This window comes from Lytechinus variegatus, chromosome 9, assembly GCF_018143015.1.
Source record: "Lytechinus variegatus isolate NC3 chromosome 9, Lvar_3.0, whole genome shotgun sequence".
Taxonomy (NCBI): Eukaryota; Metazoa; Echinodermata; class Echinoidea; order Temnopleuroida; family Toxopneustidae; genus Lytechinus; species Lytechinus variegatus.
The window spans coordinates 1,303,492-1,331,146 of NC_054748.1; the positions used below are offsets into that span (position 1 = coordinate 1,303,492).

The following is a 27,655-nucleotide window of genomic DNA, read 5'->3' on the forward strand; positions in this document are numbered from 1 at the left end:
CCCTAAACAAGTACAGGAATGTTTTATTGTTACGGGTCCTTCAGTCGTCGGCTTTACCTTATTGGTTTAGAACAACCCCACCTTCTACACCTCGCGCAAATCAGACTCTAAACATGAAGTGTTGGGGCAAAAAGGACATCCTTTATAAAACATTTTAATTTTGTTTTAGCATCCCCTCAAATTCGACCCTAAACACGTAATCCACTGTAGGGTAAATGTGACTGCACTGGTCATAACCAACACTCAGGGGTGATATTCTGAGCCCGGGGGGGGGGGGGGGGGGCACTCACATATGTTGGTGGTACTCATTAATGCTGCCATGAAGTATATCAATATTCTTGTTAACATGTATTCTCTGTCATGTCGAAAGCTGATATTTGTCATTAGTTGTTGATGTTTATAATAAAACAAATAGATATCAGTGCACATGCAAATTTTTGACGAAAAACATGAAAATTTTGGCATAAATTCTTTTTTTTTTAATTATTATATCTAAACTACATGTTTGTATAGTAAAAAGTGTAGTCATTTACATGGAAGATTTTACCATTGTCTCTCCAAAAAATATTAAAATAATTGATTTTCATGAAAAATCCAAGATAGCCGCCAAGATGGCCGCCAAATATTGCCAATTTTGAAACCTATGGGACACAATTTGGCAAAGGGTACATCAAGATTCATTAACTATACACTTTAGGCAATACAAAAAAGTTAGTTGAATAATATATCATGGGGTGCACCCTATCACAAATTCTTTTTTTGCCAGATGCTTGGGTGTTATGTCATCTCTTTCATAGAAATTCAGAATGCCTGTATAAAGGACATCACCATTTATAGAATACCGAAGCGATGATGTCAGCTGCCATGGTGTCATGGCGGCCTGGTTCTAAACAAAATAACCAGGGGGCCATTTCATAAAGCCGTTTGCAAGTTAGAAACAACTTTAAGAACGACTGGTGATCCTTTCTTACATGCTAAAACATTGCCAATTTATGATGACATTTACCACAAGGATCACCGGTTGTTCTTAAAGTCACTCTTAAGTTACGATTAGCTTTATGAACCAGTGCCCTTTTACAACTTTCAGAATTATGGTAACAACCAGGGACAACACACATCACCATTTTTGCAAATACAAATAGGTATTGACTGACGATCATGCAGCTGCGACTCAGTTTAGAACTGGCCGATTCGATGTCATGACATTGTGACATCACACTTCGGTACTCTGTAAATTGCGCATGTTACTTTCTATTGGCAGGCGGCAGGAATGATTCTAAGAAAACTTGATTGCAAGCTTCTGAACAACTTTTTGGCATTTACAGGGGCTGGTAGAGAGCGTTGTATGTGCCCTTTTAATATCTCTGCTCATGGTAGCCTTATGCATCTGAGGACTGGTGCTCTTATTTCGACAGGATCCATAGGATCGCTCAACTACAAAATTTGTGACTGATGGGACATTGCAATAAGTTTAGTTTCCATGGAACTATACCAAGTTCACATCACATGTCAAACAGTAGATGCATACCCCAAGGAGACAAGAAAACCAAGAGAGTGATCTGGACCTTAAAAAATGAATAAAAGCTGGGGTGAAACAAACCCAATTCACCTGTACTCAAGCTTTGCATTTTAGCGATCATATTCAGTTTTCTCCTTTTTGGGGGGATGGGCACACAATCCAAACTTTTTTGTGTGTTTCCATGCACTGCCTATGATATTCTGACTGTTTTTCTGACAGTCAGCATACTGTTCTCCAGCTTTTCAGCAGTCTCATCTCACTCTTTGATGTCATGGACAGCTTTAAGGTGGCATGGTTTACGAACTGTATGTGTGACTTATGGGACATGTGACTTATGGGACTTAAATGTATGTCCCCCCAGTATAGCTATTTCAAGTCCAATACAGATGCAGCTTGATTTGTTGAAGCAAGCATGTACTGCACATGGTAGATAAAAAAGTCCAATACTTGTCTGCAGGAGTCTATGGCAGCATATGAGGGAAACTTAATGCTTAAAACTGTGACTTATGGGACATCAAACATACATACATTGAAATGTATTTTGTGCCTCACCGTTTCACTGCAGCATGTAAAACAATACAGCTAATGGTAAATTACTGCTTGGAGGTCACATGGACAGTGGAATTTTTCGTGAGCACCCTTTGCATGCCAGGAGCCAGGGATGGGTCAAAGTTGTACAATTTCAATGAAATCTTAGTACCAAAGTGCAACAGAGTGCACATTGTACATTTTATGAATGAATGAGGGTATAGTAAATATAATTGTGTTTTTGTCAACCTTAAACTGTATACTTTTAAACAGAATACACAAAATTGCTCAGAAAATAAATTTTTGAAAATGGAAAAATGCAACATTTGGCTGGAATTGACCATATATCTGCTGCCCAAAATTTGTTCACGTCGCCGCTGACTGACTTTTTACTTTCAAGTCTCGCGCAAATGTTGAGATCAAATTTGTGATGCCCGGGTACGCAGTTACGAAATTATGCAACATTATGTAAGCGCACGTCAGACCCAAAATAGCTCATAAACATTGATGTACAAATCCAATGCAAATTGTGTATTTAGCCAAAATTCATAAATGTATCATTTCTACTTTTACTGATTAAACTTAATTAATTTTGCCTTGTTTATGATCAGAATTAAGTCTGGAACGATTTCCATTGAAAAAAAAAAAAAAAAACAGAAAGTAAATAAAACAAGGAAATACATAAATTCATAAAACAATAAAATACATTTATAAATTGATTTCCAAACCGAAGTTTTTATTAATTGCGATTGTTAAGAATGCTACAAAGAATATTTTTGCCAAAAATTAGCATTCTAGGAGCTTTATTTAGTGAATTAGAGCAAAAAGTATGATTTATGCACAAATTAGCATAATTAATTCATAGAAAATATAATCTCATTATTTTGGAAAATTTTACCATACAGCCTTGTAGATTACATCGCACACTACCAGCGTGCAAATTTTTGCGTCGCTCGCGCGATCGGTGGCGGAGATCGTAAGGGGGGGCCATAATGGCCTCCCCCACCCCCAAGGAATGACAAGAATCAAAATACCACGGGAGATTTAGGGTTAAGACTATGTATTCATAACACACAGTCAATGAGAGACAACACACAATTCACTCACCATTAAATTCTAAATTCAATGTATACACAATTTCTATGATTGTTTGATAAAACATGGTCACCAATAAATGCAATAATTTTAAGAACGTACTTTTAGATTATGATTGATGAAAATACTTTTCGAAAAGTATTCAAAGCGATATGAACAATTTAACAAAAAAATTAAAAATTCTATGTGGCTTGAACGTAGACAAGATTGAACATTTTGCCGACTTTGCGTAATGCTTGGCATCGATTTACGTGTTCAATTTAGTCGGAGTCTCTCCTTTGTAGTGTATAAATTGTGTGCACTCTTTAGACGAAAAATGCAGAAACAGCGAGTAAGATCCATAGTCAATGAGAAGAGAAATCAGGGCTTAACTGTATCTATATGAGTACTAACTGTATGTACTTTAGGTGAAAATAAGGAAAGGCTGTTCCAGCATGTTTTACATGCTCACAATGAGGCTCAATATCTATGATTCACAAAACTGTTTGAATTTTCGAATTCTGACATCTAGAAGTCGAGTCATTGTCATCTTTGTTTCGGGCATGGCAGAGCTTATTGGGAATGCTTCTAATCTTTTACACATTTTTGTGCAATGATTTTGACGTATTAATGGTCTACCAAGTCATTGTTCATCATATTTATACTTGTCTACTTTATTTTATATTTTAATTGATTATTAATTAAGACAAAAGACATAATTAGCAAATGGCCTTTTAATGTACTTTTTCGAATTTAATGGGCAAATTAAATACTTTTTCGAATTTAATGGGCAAATTAAGAAAAATGAGGGCCTAAAAGTACTCGGATTAAATTGGCACATTGGCATACGATTTCTTTGGTTCAAGGGCAACTACCCCTAAATTACCCCCCCCCCCCCCGAGCAACTACACTGTACCCCAATCCAAAAATCTAACCCTATTTTGGGGGGTATTGTCCTGTGGTAGGTTTGTGCACATGATAAACATGCCTTGATTTGGATTTCTTTTGCTTGAACATGAAAAATCAAATTATCAAAGAATATCAATCGAAATCAAAGAAAGAGAATTAAAGTAATAATAGAAGCATTTTTTAAGAAAAATATAAAGACATATTAATTTTGATTGTCTATAACGATTACCTCATTATTGTTTTTGTTGTCTCACTTATAATATTAATATCATTATTGTCTTATTATTGCTGTCCTAATTATTATTATAATTATAATCATTATAATCATAATTATTATCATTATAATTCATAATTATTAGTCACTATTTTTATTATTGTTGCCTCATTAATAATGTCTCAATTATCATTATAATAATTTCATAAAAATTAAAATTATTATTGTCTCAATAATTATTAGGCCTATTATTATAATTATCATAATTACAATTATTTCTATAATCATCATTGTAATAATTATTATTTACATGTATACTGTCTCATTATTATCATTGTCTCATTATCATCATTGTCTCATTATCATTATTGCTCATTATCATTATTGCGCATTATTGTCTTATCTCGTTATTTCATAACATTTTCAAAATAATAATTAACATCATAACAAAGGTCCATAATCTGATATCAAATTCATGAAACATATCTCAAAAATGTATTTCTAAATTAAATTAATGAAAGGGCTTTCTGAGCCCTTTCAAAAATACAACTTCCATTAACAATACACCCTGTACCATATTCTAGACACAGGCGCATTCTAACAAAAAAAATCACTGTTCAAAAAAAATTCTTGAATTTAACTTGCGGTTTTGCTCTTCATACTTATTTTGTACAAATTCTAACAAATTATTTTCAAAATAATAATCAAAATTTTATAAAACAGAGCTCAAACCGTAATTTAGAAAAAATATACAACGGCTCAAACCTACTGTATCTGAATACCCAGCCTAATCTCAAGCCCACCGCAGCAAAGATTACGTCAGTCACAGTTGCTCGTATACATTCAAAATCAACCCTTCTCGATCGGCCGAGTCAGATTCACGAAAAAATCACGACACTCTCACAACAATTGAAGGTCATTTCCGCTGGCTCTTTACGAACTAAACTGTCACAGAATGTTCTCAAATATATACAATGTCATTACTTACAGAGTTTTACTAAGATCCGATGATTATGAGATTGTTTCAAGCAAAGAAGAATTAATACCGTAAAATTACTCCGTGTCTATTTCCGATATTTGCAGATGTACGAAGCAACCACAAAAATTTTGACCAATCGAAATCAGCGGAAAAAAGGAAGAAACTGACTTTGTTTTATACTTACTTAGGATACTTAGGGAGTATACTGAACGAAGTCATATAATGACTGTATTCAGTCCCAAATTCTTTCTCCTCTTAAGGTTGGCCTGGTGGGTCAGCATCGAACTTGAACTTCACTTCTCCAATACTTGCCCAGTCATCCTCGAAGCTGTAGACACTGGGTGCATGAACTAATTCATTATTGAGACTATTCCATGGTTTTCTCATTCTCATGTAAATATATTTCTTACGTTTCTCAGTGACTGATCTGACTTGGAATATCATTTTTGTTATCGAGCAATTCCGAATGCAACTCCAGTAATCGGCCAAAGTGACGAGCAGAGTGAACCGTGTGTGTTAGACATGGGCTCACAATTCACTGCAATGCAAAAATCTATGTCTAGCCACTTGTTCACTGCAACCATCCTGCCTGTGGGGAATGTACAGGTAGGACTATGGTATGTCAATGCTGTACATAGCACACACTTTAAAAAAATCATTGAAATATCACTTTTGTGACCAAAATTACTAATTTCCATACAATTAGAATCTATTTTTCATTACTAACTTGGGAATAATTTTTTAAAGTGCTCAAAAACTTGAATTTTGGGCATATTTTTGTGTACGCCCTCTACTGGTGGAAAGCAATATGGCAAGAAAATTTTCATTTTTCAATCTCTATTTTTAATTAAGAAAAAAATAATGTAAAGAGCCATATTTACATAAGAGCCAAGTTATATGATAAATAGCTGTATTGGAAACTAATAGTGTAAGAAAATCAAGCATTTGTCCCAGCGTTCTCGCCAGTGTATAATACGCATGGTGCAAACACCATGCGTGCGGAAATGGAGACCAAGTGGAACCATGCGTAAAATTTCAGCGACATGCGTGGCGACATGCGTGGAAAAATTGAAATGGAAATATTCAGGAAAAAAAATACACTCCATGAACTCATCTTAGTGATATCAACTTCATTTATCGGGTTGCGCCGAAGTCCCACCAACTTAAGACCACTTACAGGCCTACTACGGCTAGGAAAGTGGCAAGGCGCCCAGCTAGCTCGCGGCTGCTATTGCGGGCATATGACGGCACGGTAAGGTCGTTCCGTTGCCTATTCCCCGTCTGCCCCGTACATCACACCGGCTATGCTCCATGATCTACCGGTAGCTGCGCTTACTGATATGATGGGAGTGGAACTTGGAATAAATGCATTGTATATACAAGGAACATGTACTTGTACTGTGTTTGTCATTTATCCCGCCCTCTATACACACAATGAACGAATAGCAAAGGAGTTGTACTGTGTTTGTCATTTTATCCCGCCCTCTCTGCACACAATGAACGAATAGCAAAGGAGTTTGAGAACTGTGCGTGACCGCTATAGTGCATGGATGTTAGGCCTGGGACGATTGTCATTTTTACCATTCAATTATTTCCTGAAAAAATAATCGAATGATTCGATTGTTCGTCGGGAATCAGGTCTTTTAAGTCACAATAGTTGACCTACTTTATGGTGAAATCTCCATCAAATTAAGTCACATGTTTAGAATAAATGAAAGTAGGACCCTTTTCCCCTTCTCCATGATATTTATATCAAAAGAAACTACATGAAATGAGATTAAAACTTTCAGTTTATTGTTCCAATGAAAATCCTTCCTAAATCCATGCTGGTACTCTGGTATTATGCATGCATCCCTCCAAGTGCCACACCCCTGCATATGAATGAATCAGCCCAGATCAGAGTCCAAAGTCCAGCAAAGCCCAAAGATGTAAACAACTCATTCATGAACTATTCTTTGAGACTGACCCCATGCAGGTGGACCATTTCTTGAACAATTTCATCCCTTGCCCACACCATGTCCCCGCCCCCACTTGTGGCACTGCCCACGATTCTACACATGTATTTCAAAAAAATATTTTGCAAAATATTTAATTTGAAATACCTTTTAAAATTACGATTTTTTATCATTTGAACCTACATGTATAACTGGGTCTATTTTTGGAGACTAGTCGAGAAAGTACCGGTGAAGACGGGCGCATGTTGGAATGTAGTTTTCATTGTGTGAGGGGGATAGAAAAAAGGTTGCATTATTGTATTGAAACATGAAAGGAATTCTCCGGCTCCCACCCTTATCTTTCTCTAGCTCTCCCTCACACACACACAGATGGGGGAGGGGTCAATTTATTTCTGAAGTCATGACCTCTCCTGATAAGGGAACCACTGCCTTCTTCTTTGTTTCCCCAAAAGTTTCATTGGCTATCCGAAGGTCCAATCAGCTCAAGTGAGCTTGGTTGTGTGTTTTCTTATTGTTTTGTTCACGCAGACAATGAACTCGTTTTGTGTATCGAGGGCAAGGTTGGGTGGGATTAAAAAAAATTCGGAGCGCTTTCATGTTGGTGTGTAACTGTGAATGTAATACAATCATTGATTATTTTTGAAAAATTATCTCGGTAACATAATTTTTAAACCTGTCTGTATGAAGTGTCATCATTGTCTTCTTGTCATTTTGTTATTATTACTTGGGTATTCGAGTTCTCCCAATGTCATAATCGGGATCTGCCGAACATTCGATTTGTGTAAATTTTGCTAATCGATTGGTGATTGGCGGCATGCCAATCGAACCATTCGATCAATCGGTGTTTACTCCCAGGCCTAGCATTTATGTGCATTTGTGTGGGCTTAAAAATACGCCACAATGGGGCTTCCTTAGCGTCTGTATTTGAAGAAAAGGCCGTCGCTTCCGCGCTCCGCGAGGGAGGGGGGAACCCCCTCTCCCGCACCCACCCCCCGGGAGTGGCAGCACAAGTCCCCGACATGGGTGATTTTTTTTCTGGCGAGAACGCTGAATGGTCCCATAGAAAAAGAGAAAATAAGCCAAAAATGCCACACTTTATTTTGCCACAAATGGAGATGTAACTGAGAACAAGGTTAGATCATAACCTTGTTCATTGAATGAGTGCGTCTAGCTGATCTGTCCAATCCATCCATCCATATTTTTTATTGTTTGAAATAGACATGAAATGAAATACTCCAAAAACTGCTTTGCCCAATTGATCGTGGGCCCAGCAGCCGTTGTGCAGCACCAGATCGATGAGGCTCTAGACTCACTCATGGTTTCAAATCGTCTCGTGTGTGAAGGATTCATATGCACCTGGTGCACGCGAATCTTTCACACCATTTTTACTAAAATAACTATGACTTTACATCATAGCTATGAATTATACTTTTTCTATAACACTTACCGAACCATATGGATCGTTTGTTGAATTCTCTTTGCTGTTTTTTTTAATAAAATAAGAGCATTTTTCGTGATCTTCACGTAGATGCCTCTTGATCAGCGTTGATATCAACTTTTGCCTAAAGAGGGCGCGCGATATTCACCAAGCCGGTAGGCACTTAAGAACCAAGTTTGAAAGGATACTCGTAAAATTATGTCACTCTCGCCGATGAATATTCATTTGATCGTGGCGTGCGTGTTCAATACACACCGAGTGCATGCATGCAGAGAGTTTGTATTGAACACGCACGACCACGATCTAATGAATATTCATCGCGAGAGTGACATAATTTTACGAGTGTCCTTTCAAACTTGGTTCTTAAGTGCCTACCGTACCTTTGTTTACGGTGTTGCAAGCTAGCTGCATTCTAGGCGATCAGCATTATTTTCTTGCTCGTTCAATCCACTTTCATCATCATCTTGTCAAAAGATGGCGTACTTTACCAATAAGTATATACATGAGATGCAACCTGTTGATTTTTGGTACAATTTCCTATTACGCGCTGACGACTTGAATTGAGAATGTTCGATACGAAAAATTACTTTTCGATTGTTGTTTGCGTACTTTCCACCGCAGTATTAAGGACGGATCGAACGGAGTATCCTGGTTGAGACTTGGAGGTAAGCGATAAAAACAGTTTTATAAATAATTTCCAATTCATTTTTTTTTAAAAACTTAAACTATTAAAAAAGAAATCATTAGTGGAGAAATACTGAAACGTTTGGCTTTTTTTATTCCCTCACATTCGTGTGATGAATGAAAATGTCAAAGTCCACTATGAAACCACATGCACTGTGCGAGGTTAGTATTACTAACCTCGCATGTTGTGTGAGTGCTCTAGACTAGCCTATAGTTGAACGCCAAACAGGGTAGCAGCAACTGCGTCTTTTGGTCTGATACGACCAGGGTTTGAACCCTCGACCTCCTGGTTGTGAGACGGACGCTTTACCAACTGAGCCAACACACCTATCCACATGATCACTCGCGCGACTGAAATACCTACCGGAATCCTGGCGCATTAATTACTCAAGTCAAGTCTCAACCACTCATTCAATGAACAAGGTTATAATATAACCTTGTTCTCAGTTATATCTCCATGTGTGACAAAATAAAGGTGGCAATGTTTGGCTTATTTTCTCTTTTTCTTTGGGGCAAATGCTTGATTTTTTTTTACACTGACAGTTTCCATTAGACCTGTTAATTCATACCGCTTGGCTCTTATTTAAATTTGATTCTTTATATCATTTTTTCTTAATTAAAAATAGAGATCAAAAAATGAAAATTTTCTTGCCATATTACTTTCCACCAATAGAGGGCGTACACAAAAATATGCCCAAAATTCAAGTTTTTGAGCGCTCTGGTGAATACAAAAATTATTCCTACATTACTAATGATAAATAAATTAAAACTATATGGAAATTAGTAATTTTGGTCACAAAAGTGATATTTTAATGATTTTTTAAAGTGTGTGCTCTATACAGCATTGGCATACCATAGTCCTACCCACTCATGGTTTCAAATCGTCTCGTGTGTGAAGGATTCATATGCACCTGGTGCACGCGAATCTTTCACACCATCTTTACTAAAATAACTATGACTTTACATCATAGCTATGAAATATGATTTTTCTATAATACTTACCGAACCATATGGACCGTTTGTTGAATTCTTTTTGTTGTTTGTTTTAATAAAATAAGAGCATTTTTCGTGATCTTCACGTAGATGCCTCCTGGTCAGCGTTGATATCAACTTTTGCCTAAAGAGGGCGCGCGATATTATTCACCAAGCCGGTAGGCACTTAAGAACCAAGTTTGAAAGGATACTCGTAAAATTATGTCACTCTGGCCGATGAATATTCATTAGATCGTGGTCGTGCGTGTTCAATACACACCGAGTGCATGCATGCAGAGAGACAACCGGATCTAATGAATATTCATCGCGAGAGTGACATAATTTTACGAGTGTCCTTTCAAACTTGGTTCTTAAGTGCCTACCGTACCTTTGTTTACGGTGTTGCAAGCTAGCTGCATTCTAGGCGATCAGCATTATTTTCTTGCTCGTTCAATCCACTTTCATCATCATCTTGTCAAAAGATGGCGTACTTTACCAATAAGTATATACATGAGATGCAACCTGTTGATTTTTGGTACAATTTCCTATTACGCGCTGACGACTTGAATTGAGAATGTTCGATACGAAAAATTGCTTTTCGATTGTTGTTTGCGTACTTTCCACCGCAGTATTAAGGACGGATCGAAAGGAGTATCCTGGTTGAGACTTGGAGGTAAGCGATAAAAACAGTTTTATAAATAATTTCCACTTTATTTTGTTTTTTTAAACTAAATTTATTAAAAAGAAATCATTAGTGGAGAAATACTGAAACGTTTGGCGTTTCTAATTCCCTCACATTCGTGTGATGAATGAAAACGTCAAAGTCCACTATGAAACCACATGCGTTGTGCGAGGTTAGTATTAGTACTAACCTCGCATGTTGTGTGAGTGAGTCCTACCTGTAGATTCTCCACAGGCCAGATGGTAGCAGTGAACAAGTGGTCTCAACGAGCTCAGTCTGATGTCTCAAAAAAAGTCTCACTTCTCGATTCAAGATTTAGTCTTAGTCTTAGATCAAGATAGATAGGCTGATGGATTTTCGTGGTTGTTACTTTTCTTGACCACACACACTTTCTCTACTCTAGTCTTACTCACCCTCTCACAATTCAAGTCACAATGCTCATACTGACAGTCATAGATAGAAGTGCCTTGGCCATTCCCGTGCCTTGTCCCGCGATCCCGCCCCAGACTTAGATCTAAACACACACCGATAGAAGTGTGTGGGACCGAAGTACTATCTTTGATAACTAGCGATATGAATGTGGTTTATTCTACCTTAAATAACAGAAGATAAGTGCAGTTTCAAAATGAAAAAAAACATGAGGCATACCTGACAACAGAAGACTCAATCAACAAATAGACATACATAAAGTTAGAACATAATTTTTAAGCAATTTTAACACGAGAATACTTACCTTTTCGTTTGGTATCTGCTGCCCTCTACAGTCGAAAATGCGCAAGATCGATCAGGAGCCGTCGTCTTACCTGACGTCACCATGACAATCCACAGCGGAATACCTCGCGATCCTTTGAAATCATCCTCTTTATTCGTCTTTGTTATGAGAATATTCGTTTGAAAAAATATATAGAGTTGAGCAGTAAGTGTAATTTGAATTTTCACTTTTTTGAGAGACAAGACGCTATGTGAGGGAGACTGAGTTCGTGAAAAGGAGCTTTAAATTTATACAAGTTGCAGTTGCATTTTTTTTCTTATGCAGACTGGGTTGTTTTGAATAATCAGGCACTCACTGACTCAGCAGCTCAGCATCGCACCGCGGACATGCCGGGTAGACAAGGCGGAGAGCGGAGGTAGACTACGGCGTGCGGATGCCGAGCTGAATTTACTTTAAGTGGTTGTCGAGTCGAGACCCCGAACGTAGCCAGGCGGCTTCTAGAGAGTAAAAATCATTTACCAACGTAGCTCTCAATGAAGCCAGGTATTCCTTCCCAGAAACCCATTCTGCACGTAGTCGTAGGGCCCCAAAACCTGAAAGTTTGAAACTTCAGTCTTCACCCCCGAGATTTCTCTAGGGCCTACTTTCTAAAACTTTTTTTAGATCTAGACTAGATCTAGACAGCTGGCAGCCGTCTGTTTTGAGGAGTTTTTAAACATTTTTTTAAATTTCTGCTCGTACACAGATGGCTCGCTATCGTGCACCCACCTTGCAATGCAAAATCCCCCCGTTGGGGCTCTTCAATTTTTGTCTTTAATGAATAAAAATTTTGAAAATTAACGCGACCAAAATGCAAATTAATATTAATCTCTTGGCATTAATAGCCAAAAAATGGAGAAAAATCAAGTTAAAAGGGACAAAAACAGTGACTTACCTCAGCTGTCGCGCAATTTCACTTCCCTGTTTTATCCAATCTTAAGTACATAAACATATATATGGCCATTGAGTCCCCTGTACAGATCGCGCTAGAACTTTGGTCTCTGTATTTGGTGAGTGAAGCCAATGGAGTTCAGCTGAACAACCAACATAACAGAGACCGAAGCTTTTGGTCTAGACTAGATCTAACGATACAGGGGCCGTTTCTCAACACCGTCACAAGTCTAACTTCTTGACTAAATCGGAGATAGTGAGCTACTTGTCCGCTAACCGTTTCATGAAGCCCTCTTTACCAAGATCGGGTACAACAACCTCACTAAATATTTATGACACCTCCGAACCTGTCATAACTTCTTTCTTAATGATGTAGTGGTATCACGTGGGTAGACTATGACATGCAAAAGTGCCGAGAAATTTGAAAATTATAATCTTACGTAATCAACCATAGAGGTTGAAATTACATCCCAAAACAAGTGTGATAATGCATTCAATGATCATTGTAATACAAAGTAACTATGAAAACTGTTGGTAAAACGCCACAAAACCATTCATTTTGAAATAGTAAAATAATTTAATCGATAAAAATTCTACCACGTCAGGCCATCCATAACTGGACTTGTATTTGTCGTTTTCAGACCCTATTGACATTTGGATAAATTCTAATCTCTAAATTATGCATAGAATTTGTCAAATCGTAAGATCATTATCAAAGATTTGTTTAAAAAAATGTTAAACAATATTTCAATGATGTTTGGAATCGTAAAACATTGTATGATTATCATAATTTTACAAATAAAACCGTTATGGTTTACTTTTGTAAACTATTAAAATTGAATATCCTGGGGGTACCCATCTCAACGTCCACATGTGATTTTTTTAGTCATGAAATAAATTATTCATAATTCCATTTTTCAGCAATTGAATGCCCCAGTCTTCATGGTCTAAGTATGTATGATGCATAATTTACCTGTGCTATTATTTTTAAAAGATGTAATTCCCAATTCATCACAATATTTGCAATTTTGTCAGAATTTTTCTTTTTGGAAATTATGCTATTTTGTGACTAAGGCTACGTATCGTCTGCTCTTTTTACCGATATCAAGGTATTTTAGTTAGGAAGCCTTTCGTGAAACAGGTTTAGTAAGAGTGGCACTAACTCCGTGGTTTGTGGATAAAGATATGACTAACTTGTCCAGGTGTTGAGAAACGGGCCCCAGGGCTCCGCCGCTTCGCGGCGGAGCCCTACGCTCAACTATTGACAGCGCCGCAAACTGTAAGTTTGGTTCGCTTATTTTGGACATAATGCTTTGAAAGTTAAAAATTTCTACTCATAGGATGGGGGTCGGGTGTCCGGACACTTTACAATTTTGAAGCCTTCTTTTTTGTCTTTAGATTACACAAAAAATATGAATTCAATAGTTGCAATCATCTTCTATTTTGTTCTCTATAATATTTTCTAACATTTTGTACTAAAATTTGATGAAACTTTGCTTGTATTTTTTTCCAAATGAATTTCTAAGATTGATCGTCCGGACACAGTTTCAGGTTTTGGGGCCCTTCATGCATATGAAACGGAAGGAATACCTGGCTTTATTGAGAGTAAGCTACGTTTTAGTAAATGATATTTACTCTCTTAGTCTCTAGAAGCCGCCTGGCTACCCGAACGCGGATGAATGAGGGAATAAATGGGTTCAAATATTACTAATATTGGTATTGAAAAAAAATATCTTTTCCATGAACTGGGGGGAGGGAGGGGGGTGAGTTCCGCTGAACTCCAACGTTGACCCAATTTTGCCGTTGCCATGGCTCCACTTCGCTTGCCCTTGCTGACTTGATTTGAGTTGAGGACTCCATGATGATTGATATTTCAAAATATTTTTACATTTATATACAATTTCATCACAGAGCCTTGAAATGCTTGCCATATAATATGCATAATAAGCGAGACTTGTATGGATTTAACTCGGAAATTCATAATTAGAGTAGGATTTCAAGAAAAGATCACTTTCTTTGTGAATTTGAAAAAGAAATGACCTTCAGTCCAGACTGACAGAAATGTAACATTTTTGAAAAAAGATCCAATTATTGGCTGCAAAAAATGAAATTACGTCAATTTTCAGCATTTTTCTGTCATAGACTGTGTAGTTAAGAAATGGACACACAACGTTCAAAATTTTTAGCTTCCGAGAACTGTTACAAATTTATCATTAAAGCCAAAAATTGTCCTTAAAGAGTCCAATATGATTTTTTTATGTTCTTTTTGATGGTATAATTTTTATAAAGGTTTGGAAACCAGATCACAAAGAAAAATTGCGACAAAGTGAAAAAAAATTGTGCAAAACATTTTGTTTTCCCATACATGTAGAAACGCATGGGGAGATGCCTGGCAATCTCAACACACACACAAATAAGGGTTTGCAATTTATCTCTAAATCCCTATTTAAAATGATCATATATGATATAAACTTGTCTTTGCTGTCAAAAGAAGCCCCTGAATTTTTTCTTTCCATACATCGCAAACACAAGTTAATAATCAATTCAGATCACATTTTTCTAGCAGCCTGAACTTCCCAAATAAATGTGCCCTATTTTCCCCTAAATCAGCCTGATATTTGCTGACACTTTTCAGTGTGGCTTCAGACACCCTAATTAGAGGGTGAAATTGGTTTGTTTCTCTTGATTTTATTTATCTATCATATCAATGAACCTTCATGTGCCTAAAATAATCCTAATGGGTATGAGGGATTAATTTTTTTTTACATTTCATGCAACAGGCCCCAGGTTCTTCTTCGATTGCTACAGCTGAGCATACGGTCGTGCCCACGGATTGGCTGGCATGTTCGTACGCCCAGCTGTAGCTGATCTGTTGAATATTTTTCTTTTTTTTCATACATGTACATAAGAACTCATCCACATGATAATAATTAGATATTATCTCATATATTTTGTTTTCCTTGTACAGTACACATGCCCCCTGTGCATGTGAGTAAGCGTTCTCCTGGTTCTCCCAGGCAGTCTGCCGCCAGAGGGATGGATGCTGTCAGCTATGAAGACTTGTTGGTGGCTCAATATCTCGAGGGATTGAAGAAAGAGAGATCAGCTTCTCAAAGGAAGAGGTAGATATTCCATTACACATGCACGCACTGGCTTTTTCAGGTTTGGTATTATAGTTATGTGGATCCAATGTCACCTTTCGTCCTATTTTTAATCCAATAAGTTTTTGAAAGTGATGGATCACCTGAACCAGAATGAGCCTTCGGAAAGGATAGTTTAGAGTCGAATAAGAGCATCTAAGGCACCTTTCCCATAAGCCACACTCTTCTTCTGTACATGTATCAAATTACTGCCAGTGCAATATGTGTGATTGCTTCCAGTGCAAACAATAAAATTTGCATTTTATTGCAAACCCTCTACAGGTTGGTGAAATCTCCCAAGAACACCTCCCCTTACCTCCAGCGCCTTGCCCACACCGACATCATCGGCACTGCTGCGGGAGACACGAGGGGGAGACCACGCCCACAGTCCAGTCGACGCCCGTTTTCGGCAGCCCAGACCTCCTCGCGGTCGGAGCGGGAGCGGAAGCGCATCCACGCCAGATTCGTGGTTGATCCACCGAAGCAGAATGGAGTTGAAGAGGAGGTTGAGGAGAAAACAAAGGGTAAACACCGGCCGGCTAGTGCCCCGGTGTATAAGTCAAGGTATGTGTATGTATCTAAGTTAGGAATTCAATATTTTTTTTTTAAGACCAAGTCCACCCATGAAGTCAATTTGAATAAATAGAGAACAAATATCAAACAAGCATAACACTGATGATTTCATTAAAATAAGATGAGTAAAATGAGAAAATTATGGCATTCTAAGTTTCCTTTACCTTCACAAAACAGAAATGTACATTCGGGACCCCGTTGCTTTAAAGTTATGGTAACCTTGCCATCCAATTGTAGCTTGCATGGAATCCTTGATTTTGATTGGCTGTTCATCATTGTTGTAGTCACCGTTAGATGGCATAGTTACCACAATGGTGACTTTTATGCAACGTGGCCCAGGCCTGTTCTTGGCAGATATTAAAGTGTTCTGTACAGAAATGAGAATACTGTTTTTAAGACAATATGAATTCCCAGCAGAATAAAGTTATCGATACAGCCATTGACAATTATAGGAATAACGCATTCTGCTGAGTTGTTTTATGTTTCTTCTGAGCATGCGCACTCCACACGAGCCAGAGGCGTATGGAGTGTGCATGCGAAGAAGAAACCTCGAGTGCACTGCATATCGCTGAACAACGACGGGAAAATGCGTTATTCCTTTTATAAGATGGCTAAGTAATTTCGAACGCAATTATTAAGCACCTTATATGAGAAAGAAATAATGAAATAGATCTAAATCAAATATCAAAAATTTTGAAATTTTTAAACCGTGGGTTAGACAATTTGGGTGCGTGAAAGTCCCACGGGCATGCAGGGATAGACACTTCGTGAATGATCAAATGGTACGCTTTGACCAATCAGCAAGCTGCAAATTATTTAGCCATCTTATAAAAACCATTCCTACATGTAACTGTGTTTTGGTTGTGGTTTTGCTTTATACGTTGGGTGATCCAGGCCATGGAGTGGACGGTCTGCTGCATCCTCAATGTCAACGTACTCCCAGAATTCCAGGGGTAAGATGCTGAACCGGTTACAGCCTCCCGTCATCAGGGCCATGTGTTATAGGAACGGAAGCAGAGAGAAGTGTGTCAAGATAACTGCACCTACCATGAAAATTGTGAGTCACAATTCATAAAATGTTATCAAATATAGGAAAGGCTTGTGTTTTTGAAAAACAATCAGAAAAACAAGTTACAAATTGCTGAATAAAATTTTTTTTTCTCATACATTTTATGAGTCCAGGTGGGTGTTTCATAAAGCTGTTTGTAAGTTAAGAGCGACTTTAAGAACTACTGGTGATCCTTTCTTGTGGTGAATGGTGTGTTCATTGGCGATTTGGTTACGCGTGTAAGAAAGGTTCACCAGTTGTTCTTAAAGCTTAATGAAAGTAGTTGCAGTAAAACACTGATTTCATGAGAAAGTCTTTAAATCCAGGTTAAGTATTATCAGTTAGCTCTGTATATAAAAAATAAATGAATAAAAATCTACATTGTGCTATACTCAGCCTTGGTGAGGTGATTGAGGAGTACGAGGCAAGATTTATTCCTTGAATGCTTTAACACCTTTATCAGGGCCTTTGTTCAGCTATAGATAAGATATATGTATGTACCTACTGTAGAGTACATGCACATCATTGCTGTTCTTTGACAAAGGAAAGAATTTAGGAAGGTGTCCTTTCCTGAAAAAGAGAAAAACTCATTTATGATGTTTATAAAAGTCAAATACACAACCACAACAGTTAACCTTATCTTACAGCAGAATCTTTGTTTTCGTTAGAAACTCTAATCGGAAGGAACATTAACACTTCAAACACAAAATTTTAGTTGATACATGAACCAGTACATCAATCGTTTAATTTTTTCTTACATGTTTTCTTACTTTATATCATTGCCTGGGAGAGTACTGAATTGGGAAATTTACTTTCATTTTATCTAAGATATTGGACAATATTGGATATGGAGGACATTGTTATTGCACTGTTTTACTTTGGCAATTTTTTAATTTTTATTTATCTTTTAATTGTGCCCAATACAGTTCCTTGAATACTGCACTCTGAAGCTGGACTTTGAGTTTGCAGCTCGGAGGATCTTTCTGGAGGATGGGACGGAGGTGAAGGGTGCGGAGGAGATTCCCAGGGACGGTGAGGTGTACATCTCAGGAGGGGAGCCATTCAAGAATCCATTCAAGCCTGTCCACGGTAGGTAGTGTGGTGGTGATGATGATGGTGATGGTGAAGATATCAAAGATTTTGAGGAGGATGGCCATGACGATTGTTGTGGTGATGTTACTGTTTTAGTGATGATTATTGCATTCATTATTGATGGTGGTGGTGGTGTTGGTGGTGGTGATGACGATGCTGAAGGTGATGATGATTAGGTAATGGAGGGTGATTATGATTGTGATGAGCAGTAGGAGGAGGAAGAGAAGATGATGATGATATTGCCTTTGATGAAGATTATTATGGTTGTGGGGTGATGATGTTGATGATGATGTTGGTGGTGAGGATGATGATGATGATGACGACGGTGGTGGTGGTGGTAATGACGACAGCGATGATGATGACGATGATGGTAATATTAATGATAATATTCTCTCCTTTTTTGGGGGGTAAGGTATTGTGAAGAAGAACATGCATGCTGCCTGGACACTGGATGGTGTTGTTCTACCAAGCAATAAAAAGAAGACAAAGACAACACTCTCAAAGAGAATGAGGTAAGTTAACACTGCCTATCCCAGAAGAACTCGGGATGTTCCATGAAGCATCTTGTCAATGATTTTCACTGACCTTTGTTGTTCTGAGCCAATCAGATGCAAGGATTTTAGTAGCTTATAACAGTTAATAGGGAAAATCACTGCTTATATTTTTTCATGAAATGCTCCCAGTGTTTGTCATAAAAAAAAACTCTTTATCTTAATGATCAATTTTATAAGAAACGGCTGGTGTATGGCAAGCTATGTATGTTTATTATTTTTAGTGGCAACCGTATTACAAAAACAAATGAATTGTAGTTAATATACACATTACATATTCAACAAAGAGGCAAATCATTTTGGTTTGGATTTGAAAGCAGACGTTTGAAAAGCCTGAAATGCAACCCTATTCGTGAGAAACTTTGTGCTTCAAAAGATATGAGAGTTCACTTTCACAGCTGGTATGTGTCAAGCTATGTATGTTTATTATTTTCAGTGGCAAAGACTGAAAGGAGAAACCTCGACTACCATTCTCACATATAGTTATGCACATTACATATTAAGTAAAGTGGCAAATCATATTGGTTCGGATTTGAAAGCAGAAGTTTGAAAAGCCAGAAATGCAACCCTATTCATGAGAAATTATATATTTTTAAATTGGCTTTAAAGTCATATGAGCGTCCACTTTCAAGGGGGTGGATTAAACAAAATCCCAGGTCCGTGCCTGCACTCCCCAAGCAAGCTGACACCTACATGTATCTAAATTGAATGGCCCGTATTCTGAAGTTGGGTTTAATTTAAAGTCTGGTTTTAAGTTGTGGCTTAACTATGGAAAGCCATTAGTGGCATAAATTTATAGCAGTATAATTTCATTGTTCAGGGTGTATCAGCTCATTTTTGTTTAAAATAATTCTTAACTATTTCTGAAGGATAAAGAGATTGCTTTCTTCACCATTCGCGATTTAGGAAAGAGCACAGTAGACATTAGAAACATACAAAGTAAGGAAAATGTTGACATTTTTTGGCTTTCCATAATTTTAGCACAGAATTAGACCATGGTCTAAATTAAACCTGACTTCAGAATACGGGCTAATTCCAACATTTTAATTTGCAGAAACATGTTATCATCTGGGATGCGTCGTGTGATGGTGTTCATCAACGGTGATGCAGCGGAGTCTCAGGAGGTGGTGGCTAATCTAGAACAGTTTAACCAGGTTGGTGTAACATTTATCTTCAAACCAATATATGACCCAACACCCTTAACCAATTTAGTTATGTGCTATTCAAAAAATAGACATTAGAAAATCAGCTTTGAAAGAGTAATTTTTCTCTATACCTAAAGGAAATTAAGTTGTACAATTGTTTTTTTTTTTTCAGTACAATACAATAGTGTCCTTCGACACCATTTTTTTTTTGGGGGGGGGGGTCACCAATTAGACAGTATACACATCTCACCCGAAGCCGCCAGGAATCCAAAATATATCGTTTCAAACCCATTTTGCTTTTGAAAATTCACATGAGAATTATGAGCTGTCGCGACTTCCTGTCCATGGTCTAGGAGACTGCTTTCAGATGATACACCAAAATTCTGAAATACAGCTTTTCTGACCTGTCTTCAGTTTTCGTTCGTTGATTTCGAATTTTCAAAATTCTACAGTTTGTTCTCAGAATTGAACAGTTTTAGACTTTCTGTAATACACTATATTTTTCATTTCTATTTATTGGATTATTTGTTTCTAGTTTTTGGACTCATGTACATCAAAGTTAAACCTCAACAGTCCTGCCAGATTTATATATACATGGGATGGACAGAAATTAGAGGATCTTAGTGATTGTAAGTATATCATTGGTGTTGTTTTCAAGTGTAGTGTTAGTTGTTGGCTGAGGTGTCAGTGCTGATGTTAGTGTTTAGAGCATGAATCCTCTAAGTGTGAGCATGAACAGTCCTGCTGAAACATAAAATATCTAATCTCTATTAACTTCCCAAGATCAATTTTGAACTGCTTTCATTTGATCTAACGTTTCGAATTCAGATTTTGTTTTGTTTTGTCTTTTACTATTTAGAATTGGTAAGCCTTATCCGAGTTTTCAGCCAATCAGGGAAATCAGGAAAAAATTATTTTGCTTTTTTCAGTCACAAAAAACTGGGAATTTGATAAGAATGTCTCAGATCAGAGAATGTTAAAAAAGCCAAAAGTGCAAAATTTGACATGTCGGTGTTTTCTCTTGTAAATAATTTACCAAAACAGCACAGATAATGTGTGAAGTGAAAATGAGTTTGAATAATCATCAAGAGAGTGTTTCTTTTTAGGTATATCATGATAGAAAAGTCAGGAACTTTGTTTTCTTAAAATCTAGGGGTTTCCAGCATTTTTAGGAGATCATGAAATGCGGCTCATCACAAATCATTGATTGCCTTTTCAGAAGATGAGTTAGCCTCATGTCTAACCTATCATGTATTTTTCCCTCCATTACTTTGCAGTACCCAGACTAGATACTTGCCTTCAGAGTAGCACCACACCAATCTACGGACCGGTTTGGGTCTCCAAGGGAGAAAGATTCAGTGCTTTAGGAGCTAAAAGTAAGTACTCAGAGAATGGACTTTATTCAAAACTGTTTAACCCTAAATAGACTGGGCTATTTCGACGCCTAAGAAGGGGGGGGGGCTGATTCAGCCCCCCCTAATGATCTCGGCTGTCAATGGCACGATCGCGACGAAAATTGGCACACACGTTACCCATGGCATTATCTACAAAACTATAACATAAAATTCTGCAAAAAATCTCATGTCACATTGATTATGCTAATTTATGCGTAAAATCATAGTTTGCTCTAATTAATAAGATAATGCCCCTGAAATGCTAATTTTTGTTTCACATACTCTAGATAGGCATCTGATCAAATTTATTTTTAAAAAATTTCAACATCACATTTATTTTCTTATGTATTCTATTGTTTTCTAAATTTCTTATGTATTTCTTTGTTTTTCGACTTTTTGTTTTTTATTGTTTTTTCAATGGAAATTGTCGGGGACTTTATTTTGACCATAAAAAAGATAAAATTAATTGATTTTAAGCAGTAAAAGGAAAAATGATACATTTCTGAATTTTGGCTAAAAACACTATTTGCATTGGATTTGTACACAAATTCACATTTTTGAGTAATTTTGGGTCTGCATGCACTTACAAAATGTTGCATAATTTCGGAACCGCATACCCAGGGGTCACAATTTTGGTCTCAAAAGTTGCGCGAGACTTGAAAGTAAAAAGTCAGCGAGCGACGCGGTCAAAAAATTTCGCGCGGCGGACTTCTCGCGAAAAACGAATCAGCCCCCCCCCTGTCTTTTTAGGGATAACTTGAACTCAGGTCTGAAGTTGTTGTTTACGTATGGATAGGCAAATGTTACACATGTCTTCAACATTATGCACATGTACATAAAGCATAAAGTCTGCAACAGTCCGTGGTTTGAACCATAGTACATTTGAAACCATCTTTGTGAATTTTGGACAAAGTTATCTGGAAACAGTTCCCAGGCATGATATTCTCCCAATTTAAATCGGAATTCTGATTTTTTGTTTTTTTTTTGTATTTATTTTGTTATTCTTTTTTACGTGAAATCCTTTGCCCAAGAACATTCTCAAGCTGAGAACAGAAGCAACAGAGGGCTGTGGGTTCGAATCATAGCCATGGCGTATTTTCCTTCAGCAAGAAATTTATCCATGCTGTCCTGTACTCGACCCAGGTGAGGTGAATGGGTACGCGGCAGGAGTAATTCCTTGCATGCACTGAGCGCCGGTGATGTTTGCTCAAGCTAAAGCCGGGATGGTAATACATGTAGCAGTGCTCTGTATCCTCTGGCAAAAAGCGCTTTATAAATCCAGCTATTATTATTATTGTTTGTTTTCTTAGCTTTCCTGACTGAGATAGTGAAGATCTGCAAGCAGCAGACCAAGATGAACAAGACACGTCTGGGAGAGCTCAGGCAAGGCCGACAAGCGGCGGAGGACAGGGGCAATGCAGGGGAGGTGGCGGTCATGGATAAGGAAATTACACAGGTAGACATTCCTTCCTTCAACCAAAACTTGAAAAACTGCCCGTGTAAAGTTTTTGCAACCACTCTATACTGAATTGAAATGAATCTCAATTACTTGGTTTATTGAAAAAATATTAAACAGGCAGCTTGCAGGGTGAAAATGTTCAGTTTACAAGCAAAAAATCAACAGAGATAGTATAATTATACAATGGTGAGAGATAAATCATAAGTTAAATAAACATTGATGAAGTGCCAAATACAATTGATAGAAATTATGAATTGATTTTTTACTATTATGTTTGAAATCAAAATACAGAAACAACAAATAGGACTAAATGATCAACAATGTAAAAAGGAGAAAATAAGTGGTTAATTTGAAGCAAAGGTCAAGTGATTGAAATTTAGATACAGTAAATCTGTGTGTAGATAAAAACGGAATAAACATTTGTAATACAATTATGTTGCCAATGAACAAAATTTCTGTTTTCCAAAATAATTCATATTGCCATTGACAATGTTCTTTGTGGTTAGAATATTAATCTTTCCAGTTGATTATGTTGCCTTGATAATGTAAACCAAACTTTACCTGCAAGTACCAGTTTTCTGATTAAAGCAGATACAAACCAATAGCGCCATCTCGAGTCCTCATCTACTACTGTAAAAGTGGAAATATTCGCGGTGTGGAAATTTTCGCGCATTTCGCGGAAAGATCGGCGAGCGCGAATTTAAAAACACGCGAATTTATGAGCATCTATCAACTGCGTGTATCGTTTTGGCAAAGAGATTGCATAATTTGATCTAAAGAGGGCGGCATTTACGCAAGCAAGCTTGAGCTCCAATATCATGTGCATCGCGAGAATTCGTTTAAAAGCAATGCGATCATTTTTTTAACAGTCACAGATCGGTATTTAAATTATGATTTTGGTTGAAATATAAATTGCTTTTGCTATTTGATTGGTGAGTGTTTAGATCTGTTTAGTTTTTGAGAAGACGTTGGGTCGATCGCCCGTGTTTGTTGATTGATCCCATGCACTTTTAATAGCCGTAGTCCCCCCGATCCTTACCCGGTGCTCGGCCGTCTATCCCAGGCCATCAGCTAGCAGCCTAGCAGCGCCTCCGTTTTGCCTTTCCCGATGTCCGCCCCGCAAAGAAAAGTTGCGCTAAATGTCACAAAGCTCATGATTAGATCAAAACAATGCTGAATTATGCGGCCCTAGAGCTAAAATTATGTTAAAAAAATACAATTTCGTTGCTGAAATTTTAATTAAAACCATTCCGAGATGGCAAGAAGGAAGTGACTTTGTGATTATGGAGTGTGCAGAGCGAATTTAAAAACCCGCGAATATGTTTGAAGCCGCCCGAGCGCGAAAAATTAATCCCGCGAAAATAACAGCGTTTACAGTAATACCTGGCCAGTTTCCTGAGCCATAATGCTAGTGTAGTCTGGTAATATAGACCCACTTGAATGATAACATGCTAATTAACTACTCAATATACATTGATACCGCAATAATTATGTTACCAAGTTGCAAACCAATTACTTTTCCTCTCAAAATATTTTAGTTTCTTTAGTTTAGTAATTAGTTTATTCTAAGCTATGTATTTACTGTATAACACACAGTCAATGAGAGAACATGCAGAGTTCACCCCCCCCCCCCTTTAAAATTGTCGTTCTCTGCATAGGTTGAGTCCCTGATAGAAGATTTCCATGAAGCTCTCAAAACATTTTAGTTTCTCTATACAAATACAATTATAGGTCAATTTATTCTCTGTAGTATTAGTTAGAGATCTGAAAACCTATAGCGCATAGGGACATGCTATGCTATGTGTGATGCGCTATACAAGAATTAAGCATTATTTATTATTATATTTTAAGCTATGTATTTATAACACACAGTCAATGAGAGACCACGCACATAAAATTGTCATTCTCTGCATAGGTTGAGTCTCTGATAGAAGATTTCCATGAAGCGAGGAGTAAAGTGGATGATATCCTGGATTCAATCAGTGATAAAGCTGCCATGGAGATGGTGAGTGTCTATCAGGACCCGGTTTCATGAAGATAGCCTTGTAATTAATGATAATAATAATATTAATTTAGGACTTGTATAGTGCACATATCCACCTTGCTAGGTGCTCAAGGCACTCCATATTACCCCGGCTAAGCTAGTCTACCGATACTAGTGCGCACAGCTTTTTGAGGAATTATTTCCTGCCGGTGCCCATTTAGCTCACCTGGGTCGAGTGCTGGGTCAAGAAGCTGCAAGAAAACAAAGCTTTGGCTAGGATTTGAACCTACAACCCTCTGTTTGAAAGGTGAGAGTCAGAACTACTTGACCATGACGCACCCAGAACTCGTGGTTTTTGCCATAATGGCAAAGTTGCAATAGTTGGAACTCTTTATGGAATGGCCCCCTTGTGAGGTTTATTTGATATTTATTTTTTTTTAGTATTATCAGCTATTCATAAGCAAAGATTTACCGCCCCCCCTTTCCCAATGTTTTGTTGTTGTTTTTTTTATAATATAATCAGTGATAATGCTTCTGTTGATATACTGAATCTGTATCAGTACCTGGTTTAATAAAATGCAAGTTACAAAGTGTTATCAGCTTCTCAATAAACCAAAACCGAGTCTCTCGTTCCCCTTCCGCAAAGTAAAGTATTAAAAATTGGGTCAGTCGGTGATAAAGCTTCATTAGAGATTAAGAGTATATCAGAACCCTTTTTCATGAAAGATGTTATTAATTTTAAGTTAAACAGTGTTGTCAGCTTCTCAAAAGCAAAAATTTAGCCTCCGCTTCCCGTTCCCCAAATAAAAAAAGAAATAGTAATGATCAGTGATAAAGATGCTTTAGAGTTGTTTTTAAACTGTAATAACTATGAAGTTCCAGATTTGCAAAATGTTCTTTGTTGTGATTATTTTTATAGGAGGAAGGTCATACATTCAAATCAAAGCACATGAAAGAACTAGACTCCTCACACAGGCTGGTAGGACAACAAGGAATCAGACTCAAAGTAAGTTATGTGTACAATTATTGCTCAAATCACTGGACACAAGTCTAACGTGCATGTAATTTGACTAAGTTACAGCATATGTTATAAACATTTAAGACAGATATTAAAGGTTGAAAGAAAGTAACTGCAGGAAAATTATTTCATGAGAAAGCTTTTAAAATCAATGTTAATTACCACAATATTATCAAAGTTCTAGGTCTGGATCATTGAAATTAGCTCATCTTTGTAAAGTCATGAAATCTTAGCCGAAAACTGATTATTCTTATGATAACTAACACAAAAAGGCATATGTGGGACATATTAGTATTGCTTGAAAAAATACCCATTTTATGAAATTCCATACTTATTTTGCTAATTTCTCAGAAATTACACACCTTTTCCCCCAAGCCAATTGGCAAATATTTGTCATTTATACAGTCATACATATGCTTGAGCAGTCATGTTATTGGATTTCTGTTCGAACTCATTTTCAGGATGTTACCAAAAGTGATTTTTGTCTCACCTGCGAAGCAAAGTGAGACTATAGGCGCCGCTTTTCCGACGGCGGCGGCGTCAACATCAAATCTTAAGCTGAGGTTAAGTTTTTGAAATGACGTCATAACTTAGAAAGTATATGGACCTAGTTAATAAAACTTGGCCATAAGGTTAATCAAGTATTACTGAACATCCTTTTAGAGTTTCATGTCACATGACCAAGGTCAAAGGTCATTTAGGGTCAATGAACTTAGACCATGTTGGAGGAATCAACATCGAAATCTTAACCTGAGGTTAAGTTTTTGAAATGTCATCATAACTTAGAAAATATATGGACCTAGTTCATGAAACTTGGACATTAGGTTAATCAAGTATCACTGAACATCCTACATGAGTTTCACGTCACATGACCAAGGTCAAAGGTCATTTAGGGTCAATGAACTTTGGCCGAATTGGGGATATCTGTTGAATTCCCATCATAACTTTGAAAGTTTATGGATCTGATTCATGAAACTTGGACACAATAGTAATCAAGGATCACTGAAAATTTTGTGCAAGTTTCAGGTCTCATGATTAAGGTCAAAGGTCATTTAGGGTCAATGAACTTTGGCCGAATCGGGGGTATCTGTTGAATTACCATCATAACTTTGAAAGTTTATTGGTCTAGTTCATTAAACTTGGACATTAGAGTAATCAAGTATCACTGAACATCCTGTGCGCGTTTCAGGTCACATGACCAAGGTCAAAGGTCAATGAACTTTAGCCGAATTGGATGTATCTGTTGAATTACCATCATAACTTTGAAAGTTTATGGATCTGATTCATGAAACTTGTACATAAGAGTAATCAAGTATCACTGAACATCCTGTTCGAGTTTCAGGTCACATGATCAAGGTCAAAGGTCATGTAAGGTCAATGAACTTTTGCCATGTTGGGTTTTTTTGTTGAATAACCATCATATCTCTGTAAGTTTATTGGTCTAGTTCATAAAAAGTGGACATAAGAGTAACCATGTATCACTGAACATCTTGTGCGAGTTAGAGTAGTATTCAAAGTCAGCACTGCTGCTATATTGAAACGCGTGATGCAGGTGAGACGGCCAGAGGCATTCCACTTGTTATCTTTAAGGGTGGTAATTTATTCAACACAAACACTAATAGTGTATTTATTTTTTACTCAAAACTTTTGGTGTT

General features: G+C 37.3%; 2 protein-coding genes across 3 annotated transcripts in view; one reads left to right on the forward strand and one right to left on the reverse strand.

Annotated features, from left to right (window-relative positions):
• The window catches only part of LOC121421122 (myotubularin-related protein 9-like), a 46,880-nt gene extending 35,119 nt beyond the window's left edge, over positions 1-11,761 (reverse strand). Inside the window, exon 1 of one of the 2 annotated variants that reach the window (XM_041615762.1) lies at positions 11,689-11,761. The gene's annotated coding sequence lies outside the window, so the exon portion shown is untranslated. Of the gene's footprint in view, positions 1-5,407; positions 5,727-11,688 lie in introns of those variants that run through there. The other variant, XM_041615763.1, reaches the window with a different exon arrangement.
• A 17-nt stretch (positions 11,762-11,778) lies between these two features.
• The window catches only part of LOC121421121 (doublecortin domain-containing protein 1-like), a 42,102-nt gene continuing 26,225 nt past the window's right edge, over positions 11,779-27,655 (forward strand). The window contains exons 1-12 of the mRNA XM_041615759.1: positions 11,779-11,870; positions 15,565-15,718; positions 16,019-16,300; positions 17,204-17,366; positions 18,284-18,446; positions 18,862-18,961; positions 20,055-20,154; positions 20,681-20,774; positions 21,423-21,521; positions 22,850-22,995; positions 24,914-25,003; positions 25,902-25,988. Coding sequence (XP_041471693.1) covers positions 15,570-15,718; positions 16,019-16,300; positions 17,204-17,366; positions 18,284-18,446; positions 18,862-18,961; positions 20,055-20,154; positions 20,681-20,774; positions 21,423-21,521; positions 22,850-22,995; positions 24,914-25,003; positions 25,902-25,988 — 1,473 coding nt within the window. The 5' untranslated portion in view covers positions 11,779-11,870; positions 15,565-15,569. The remainder of the gene's footprint in view (positions 11,871-15,564; positions 15,719-16,018; positions 16,301-17,203; positions 17,367-18,283; positions 18,447-18,861; positions 18,962-20,054; positions 20,155-20,680; positions 20,775-21,422; positions 21,522-22,849; positions 22,996-24,913; positions 25,004-25,901; positions 25,989-27,655) is intronic.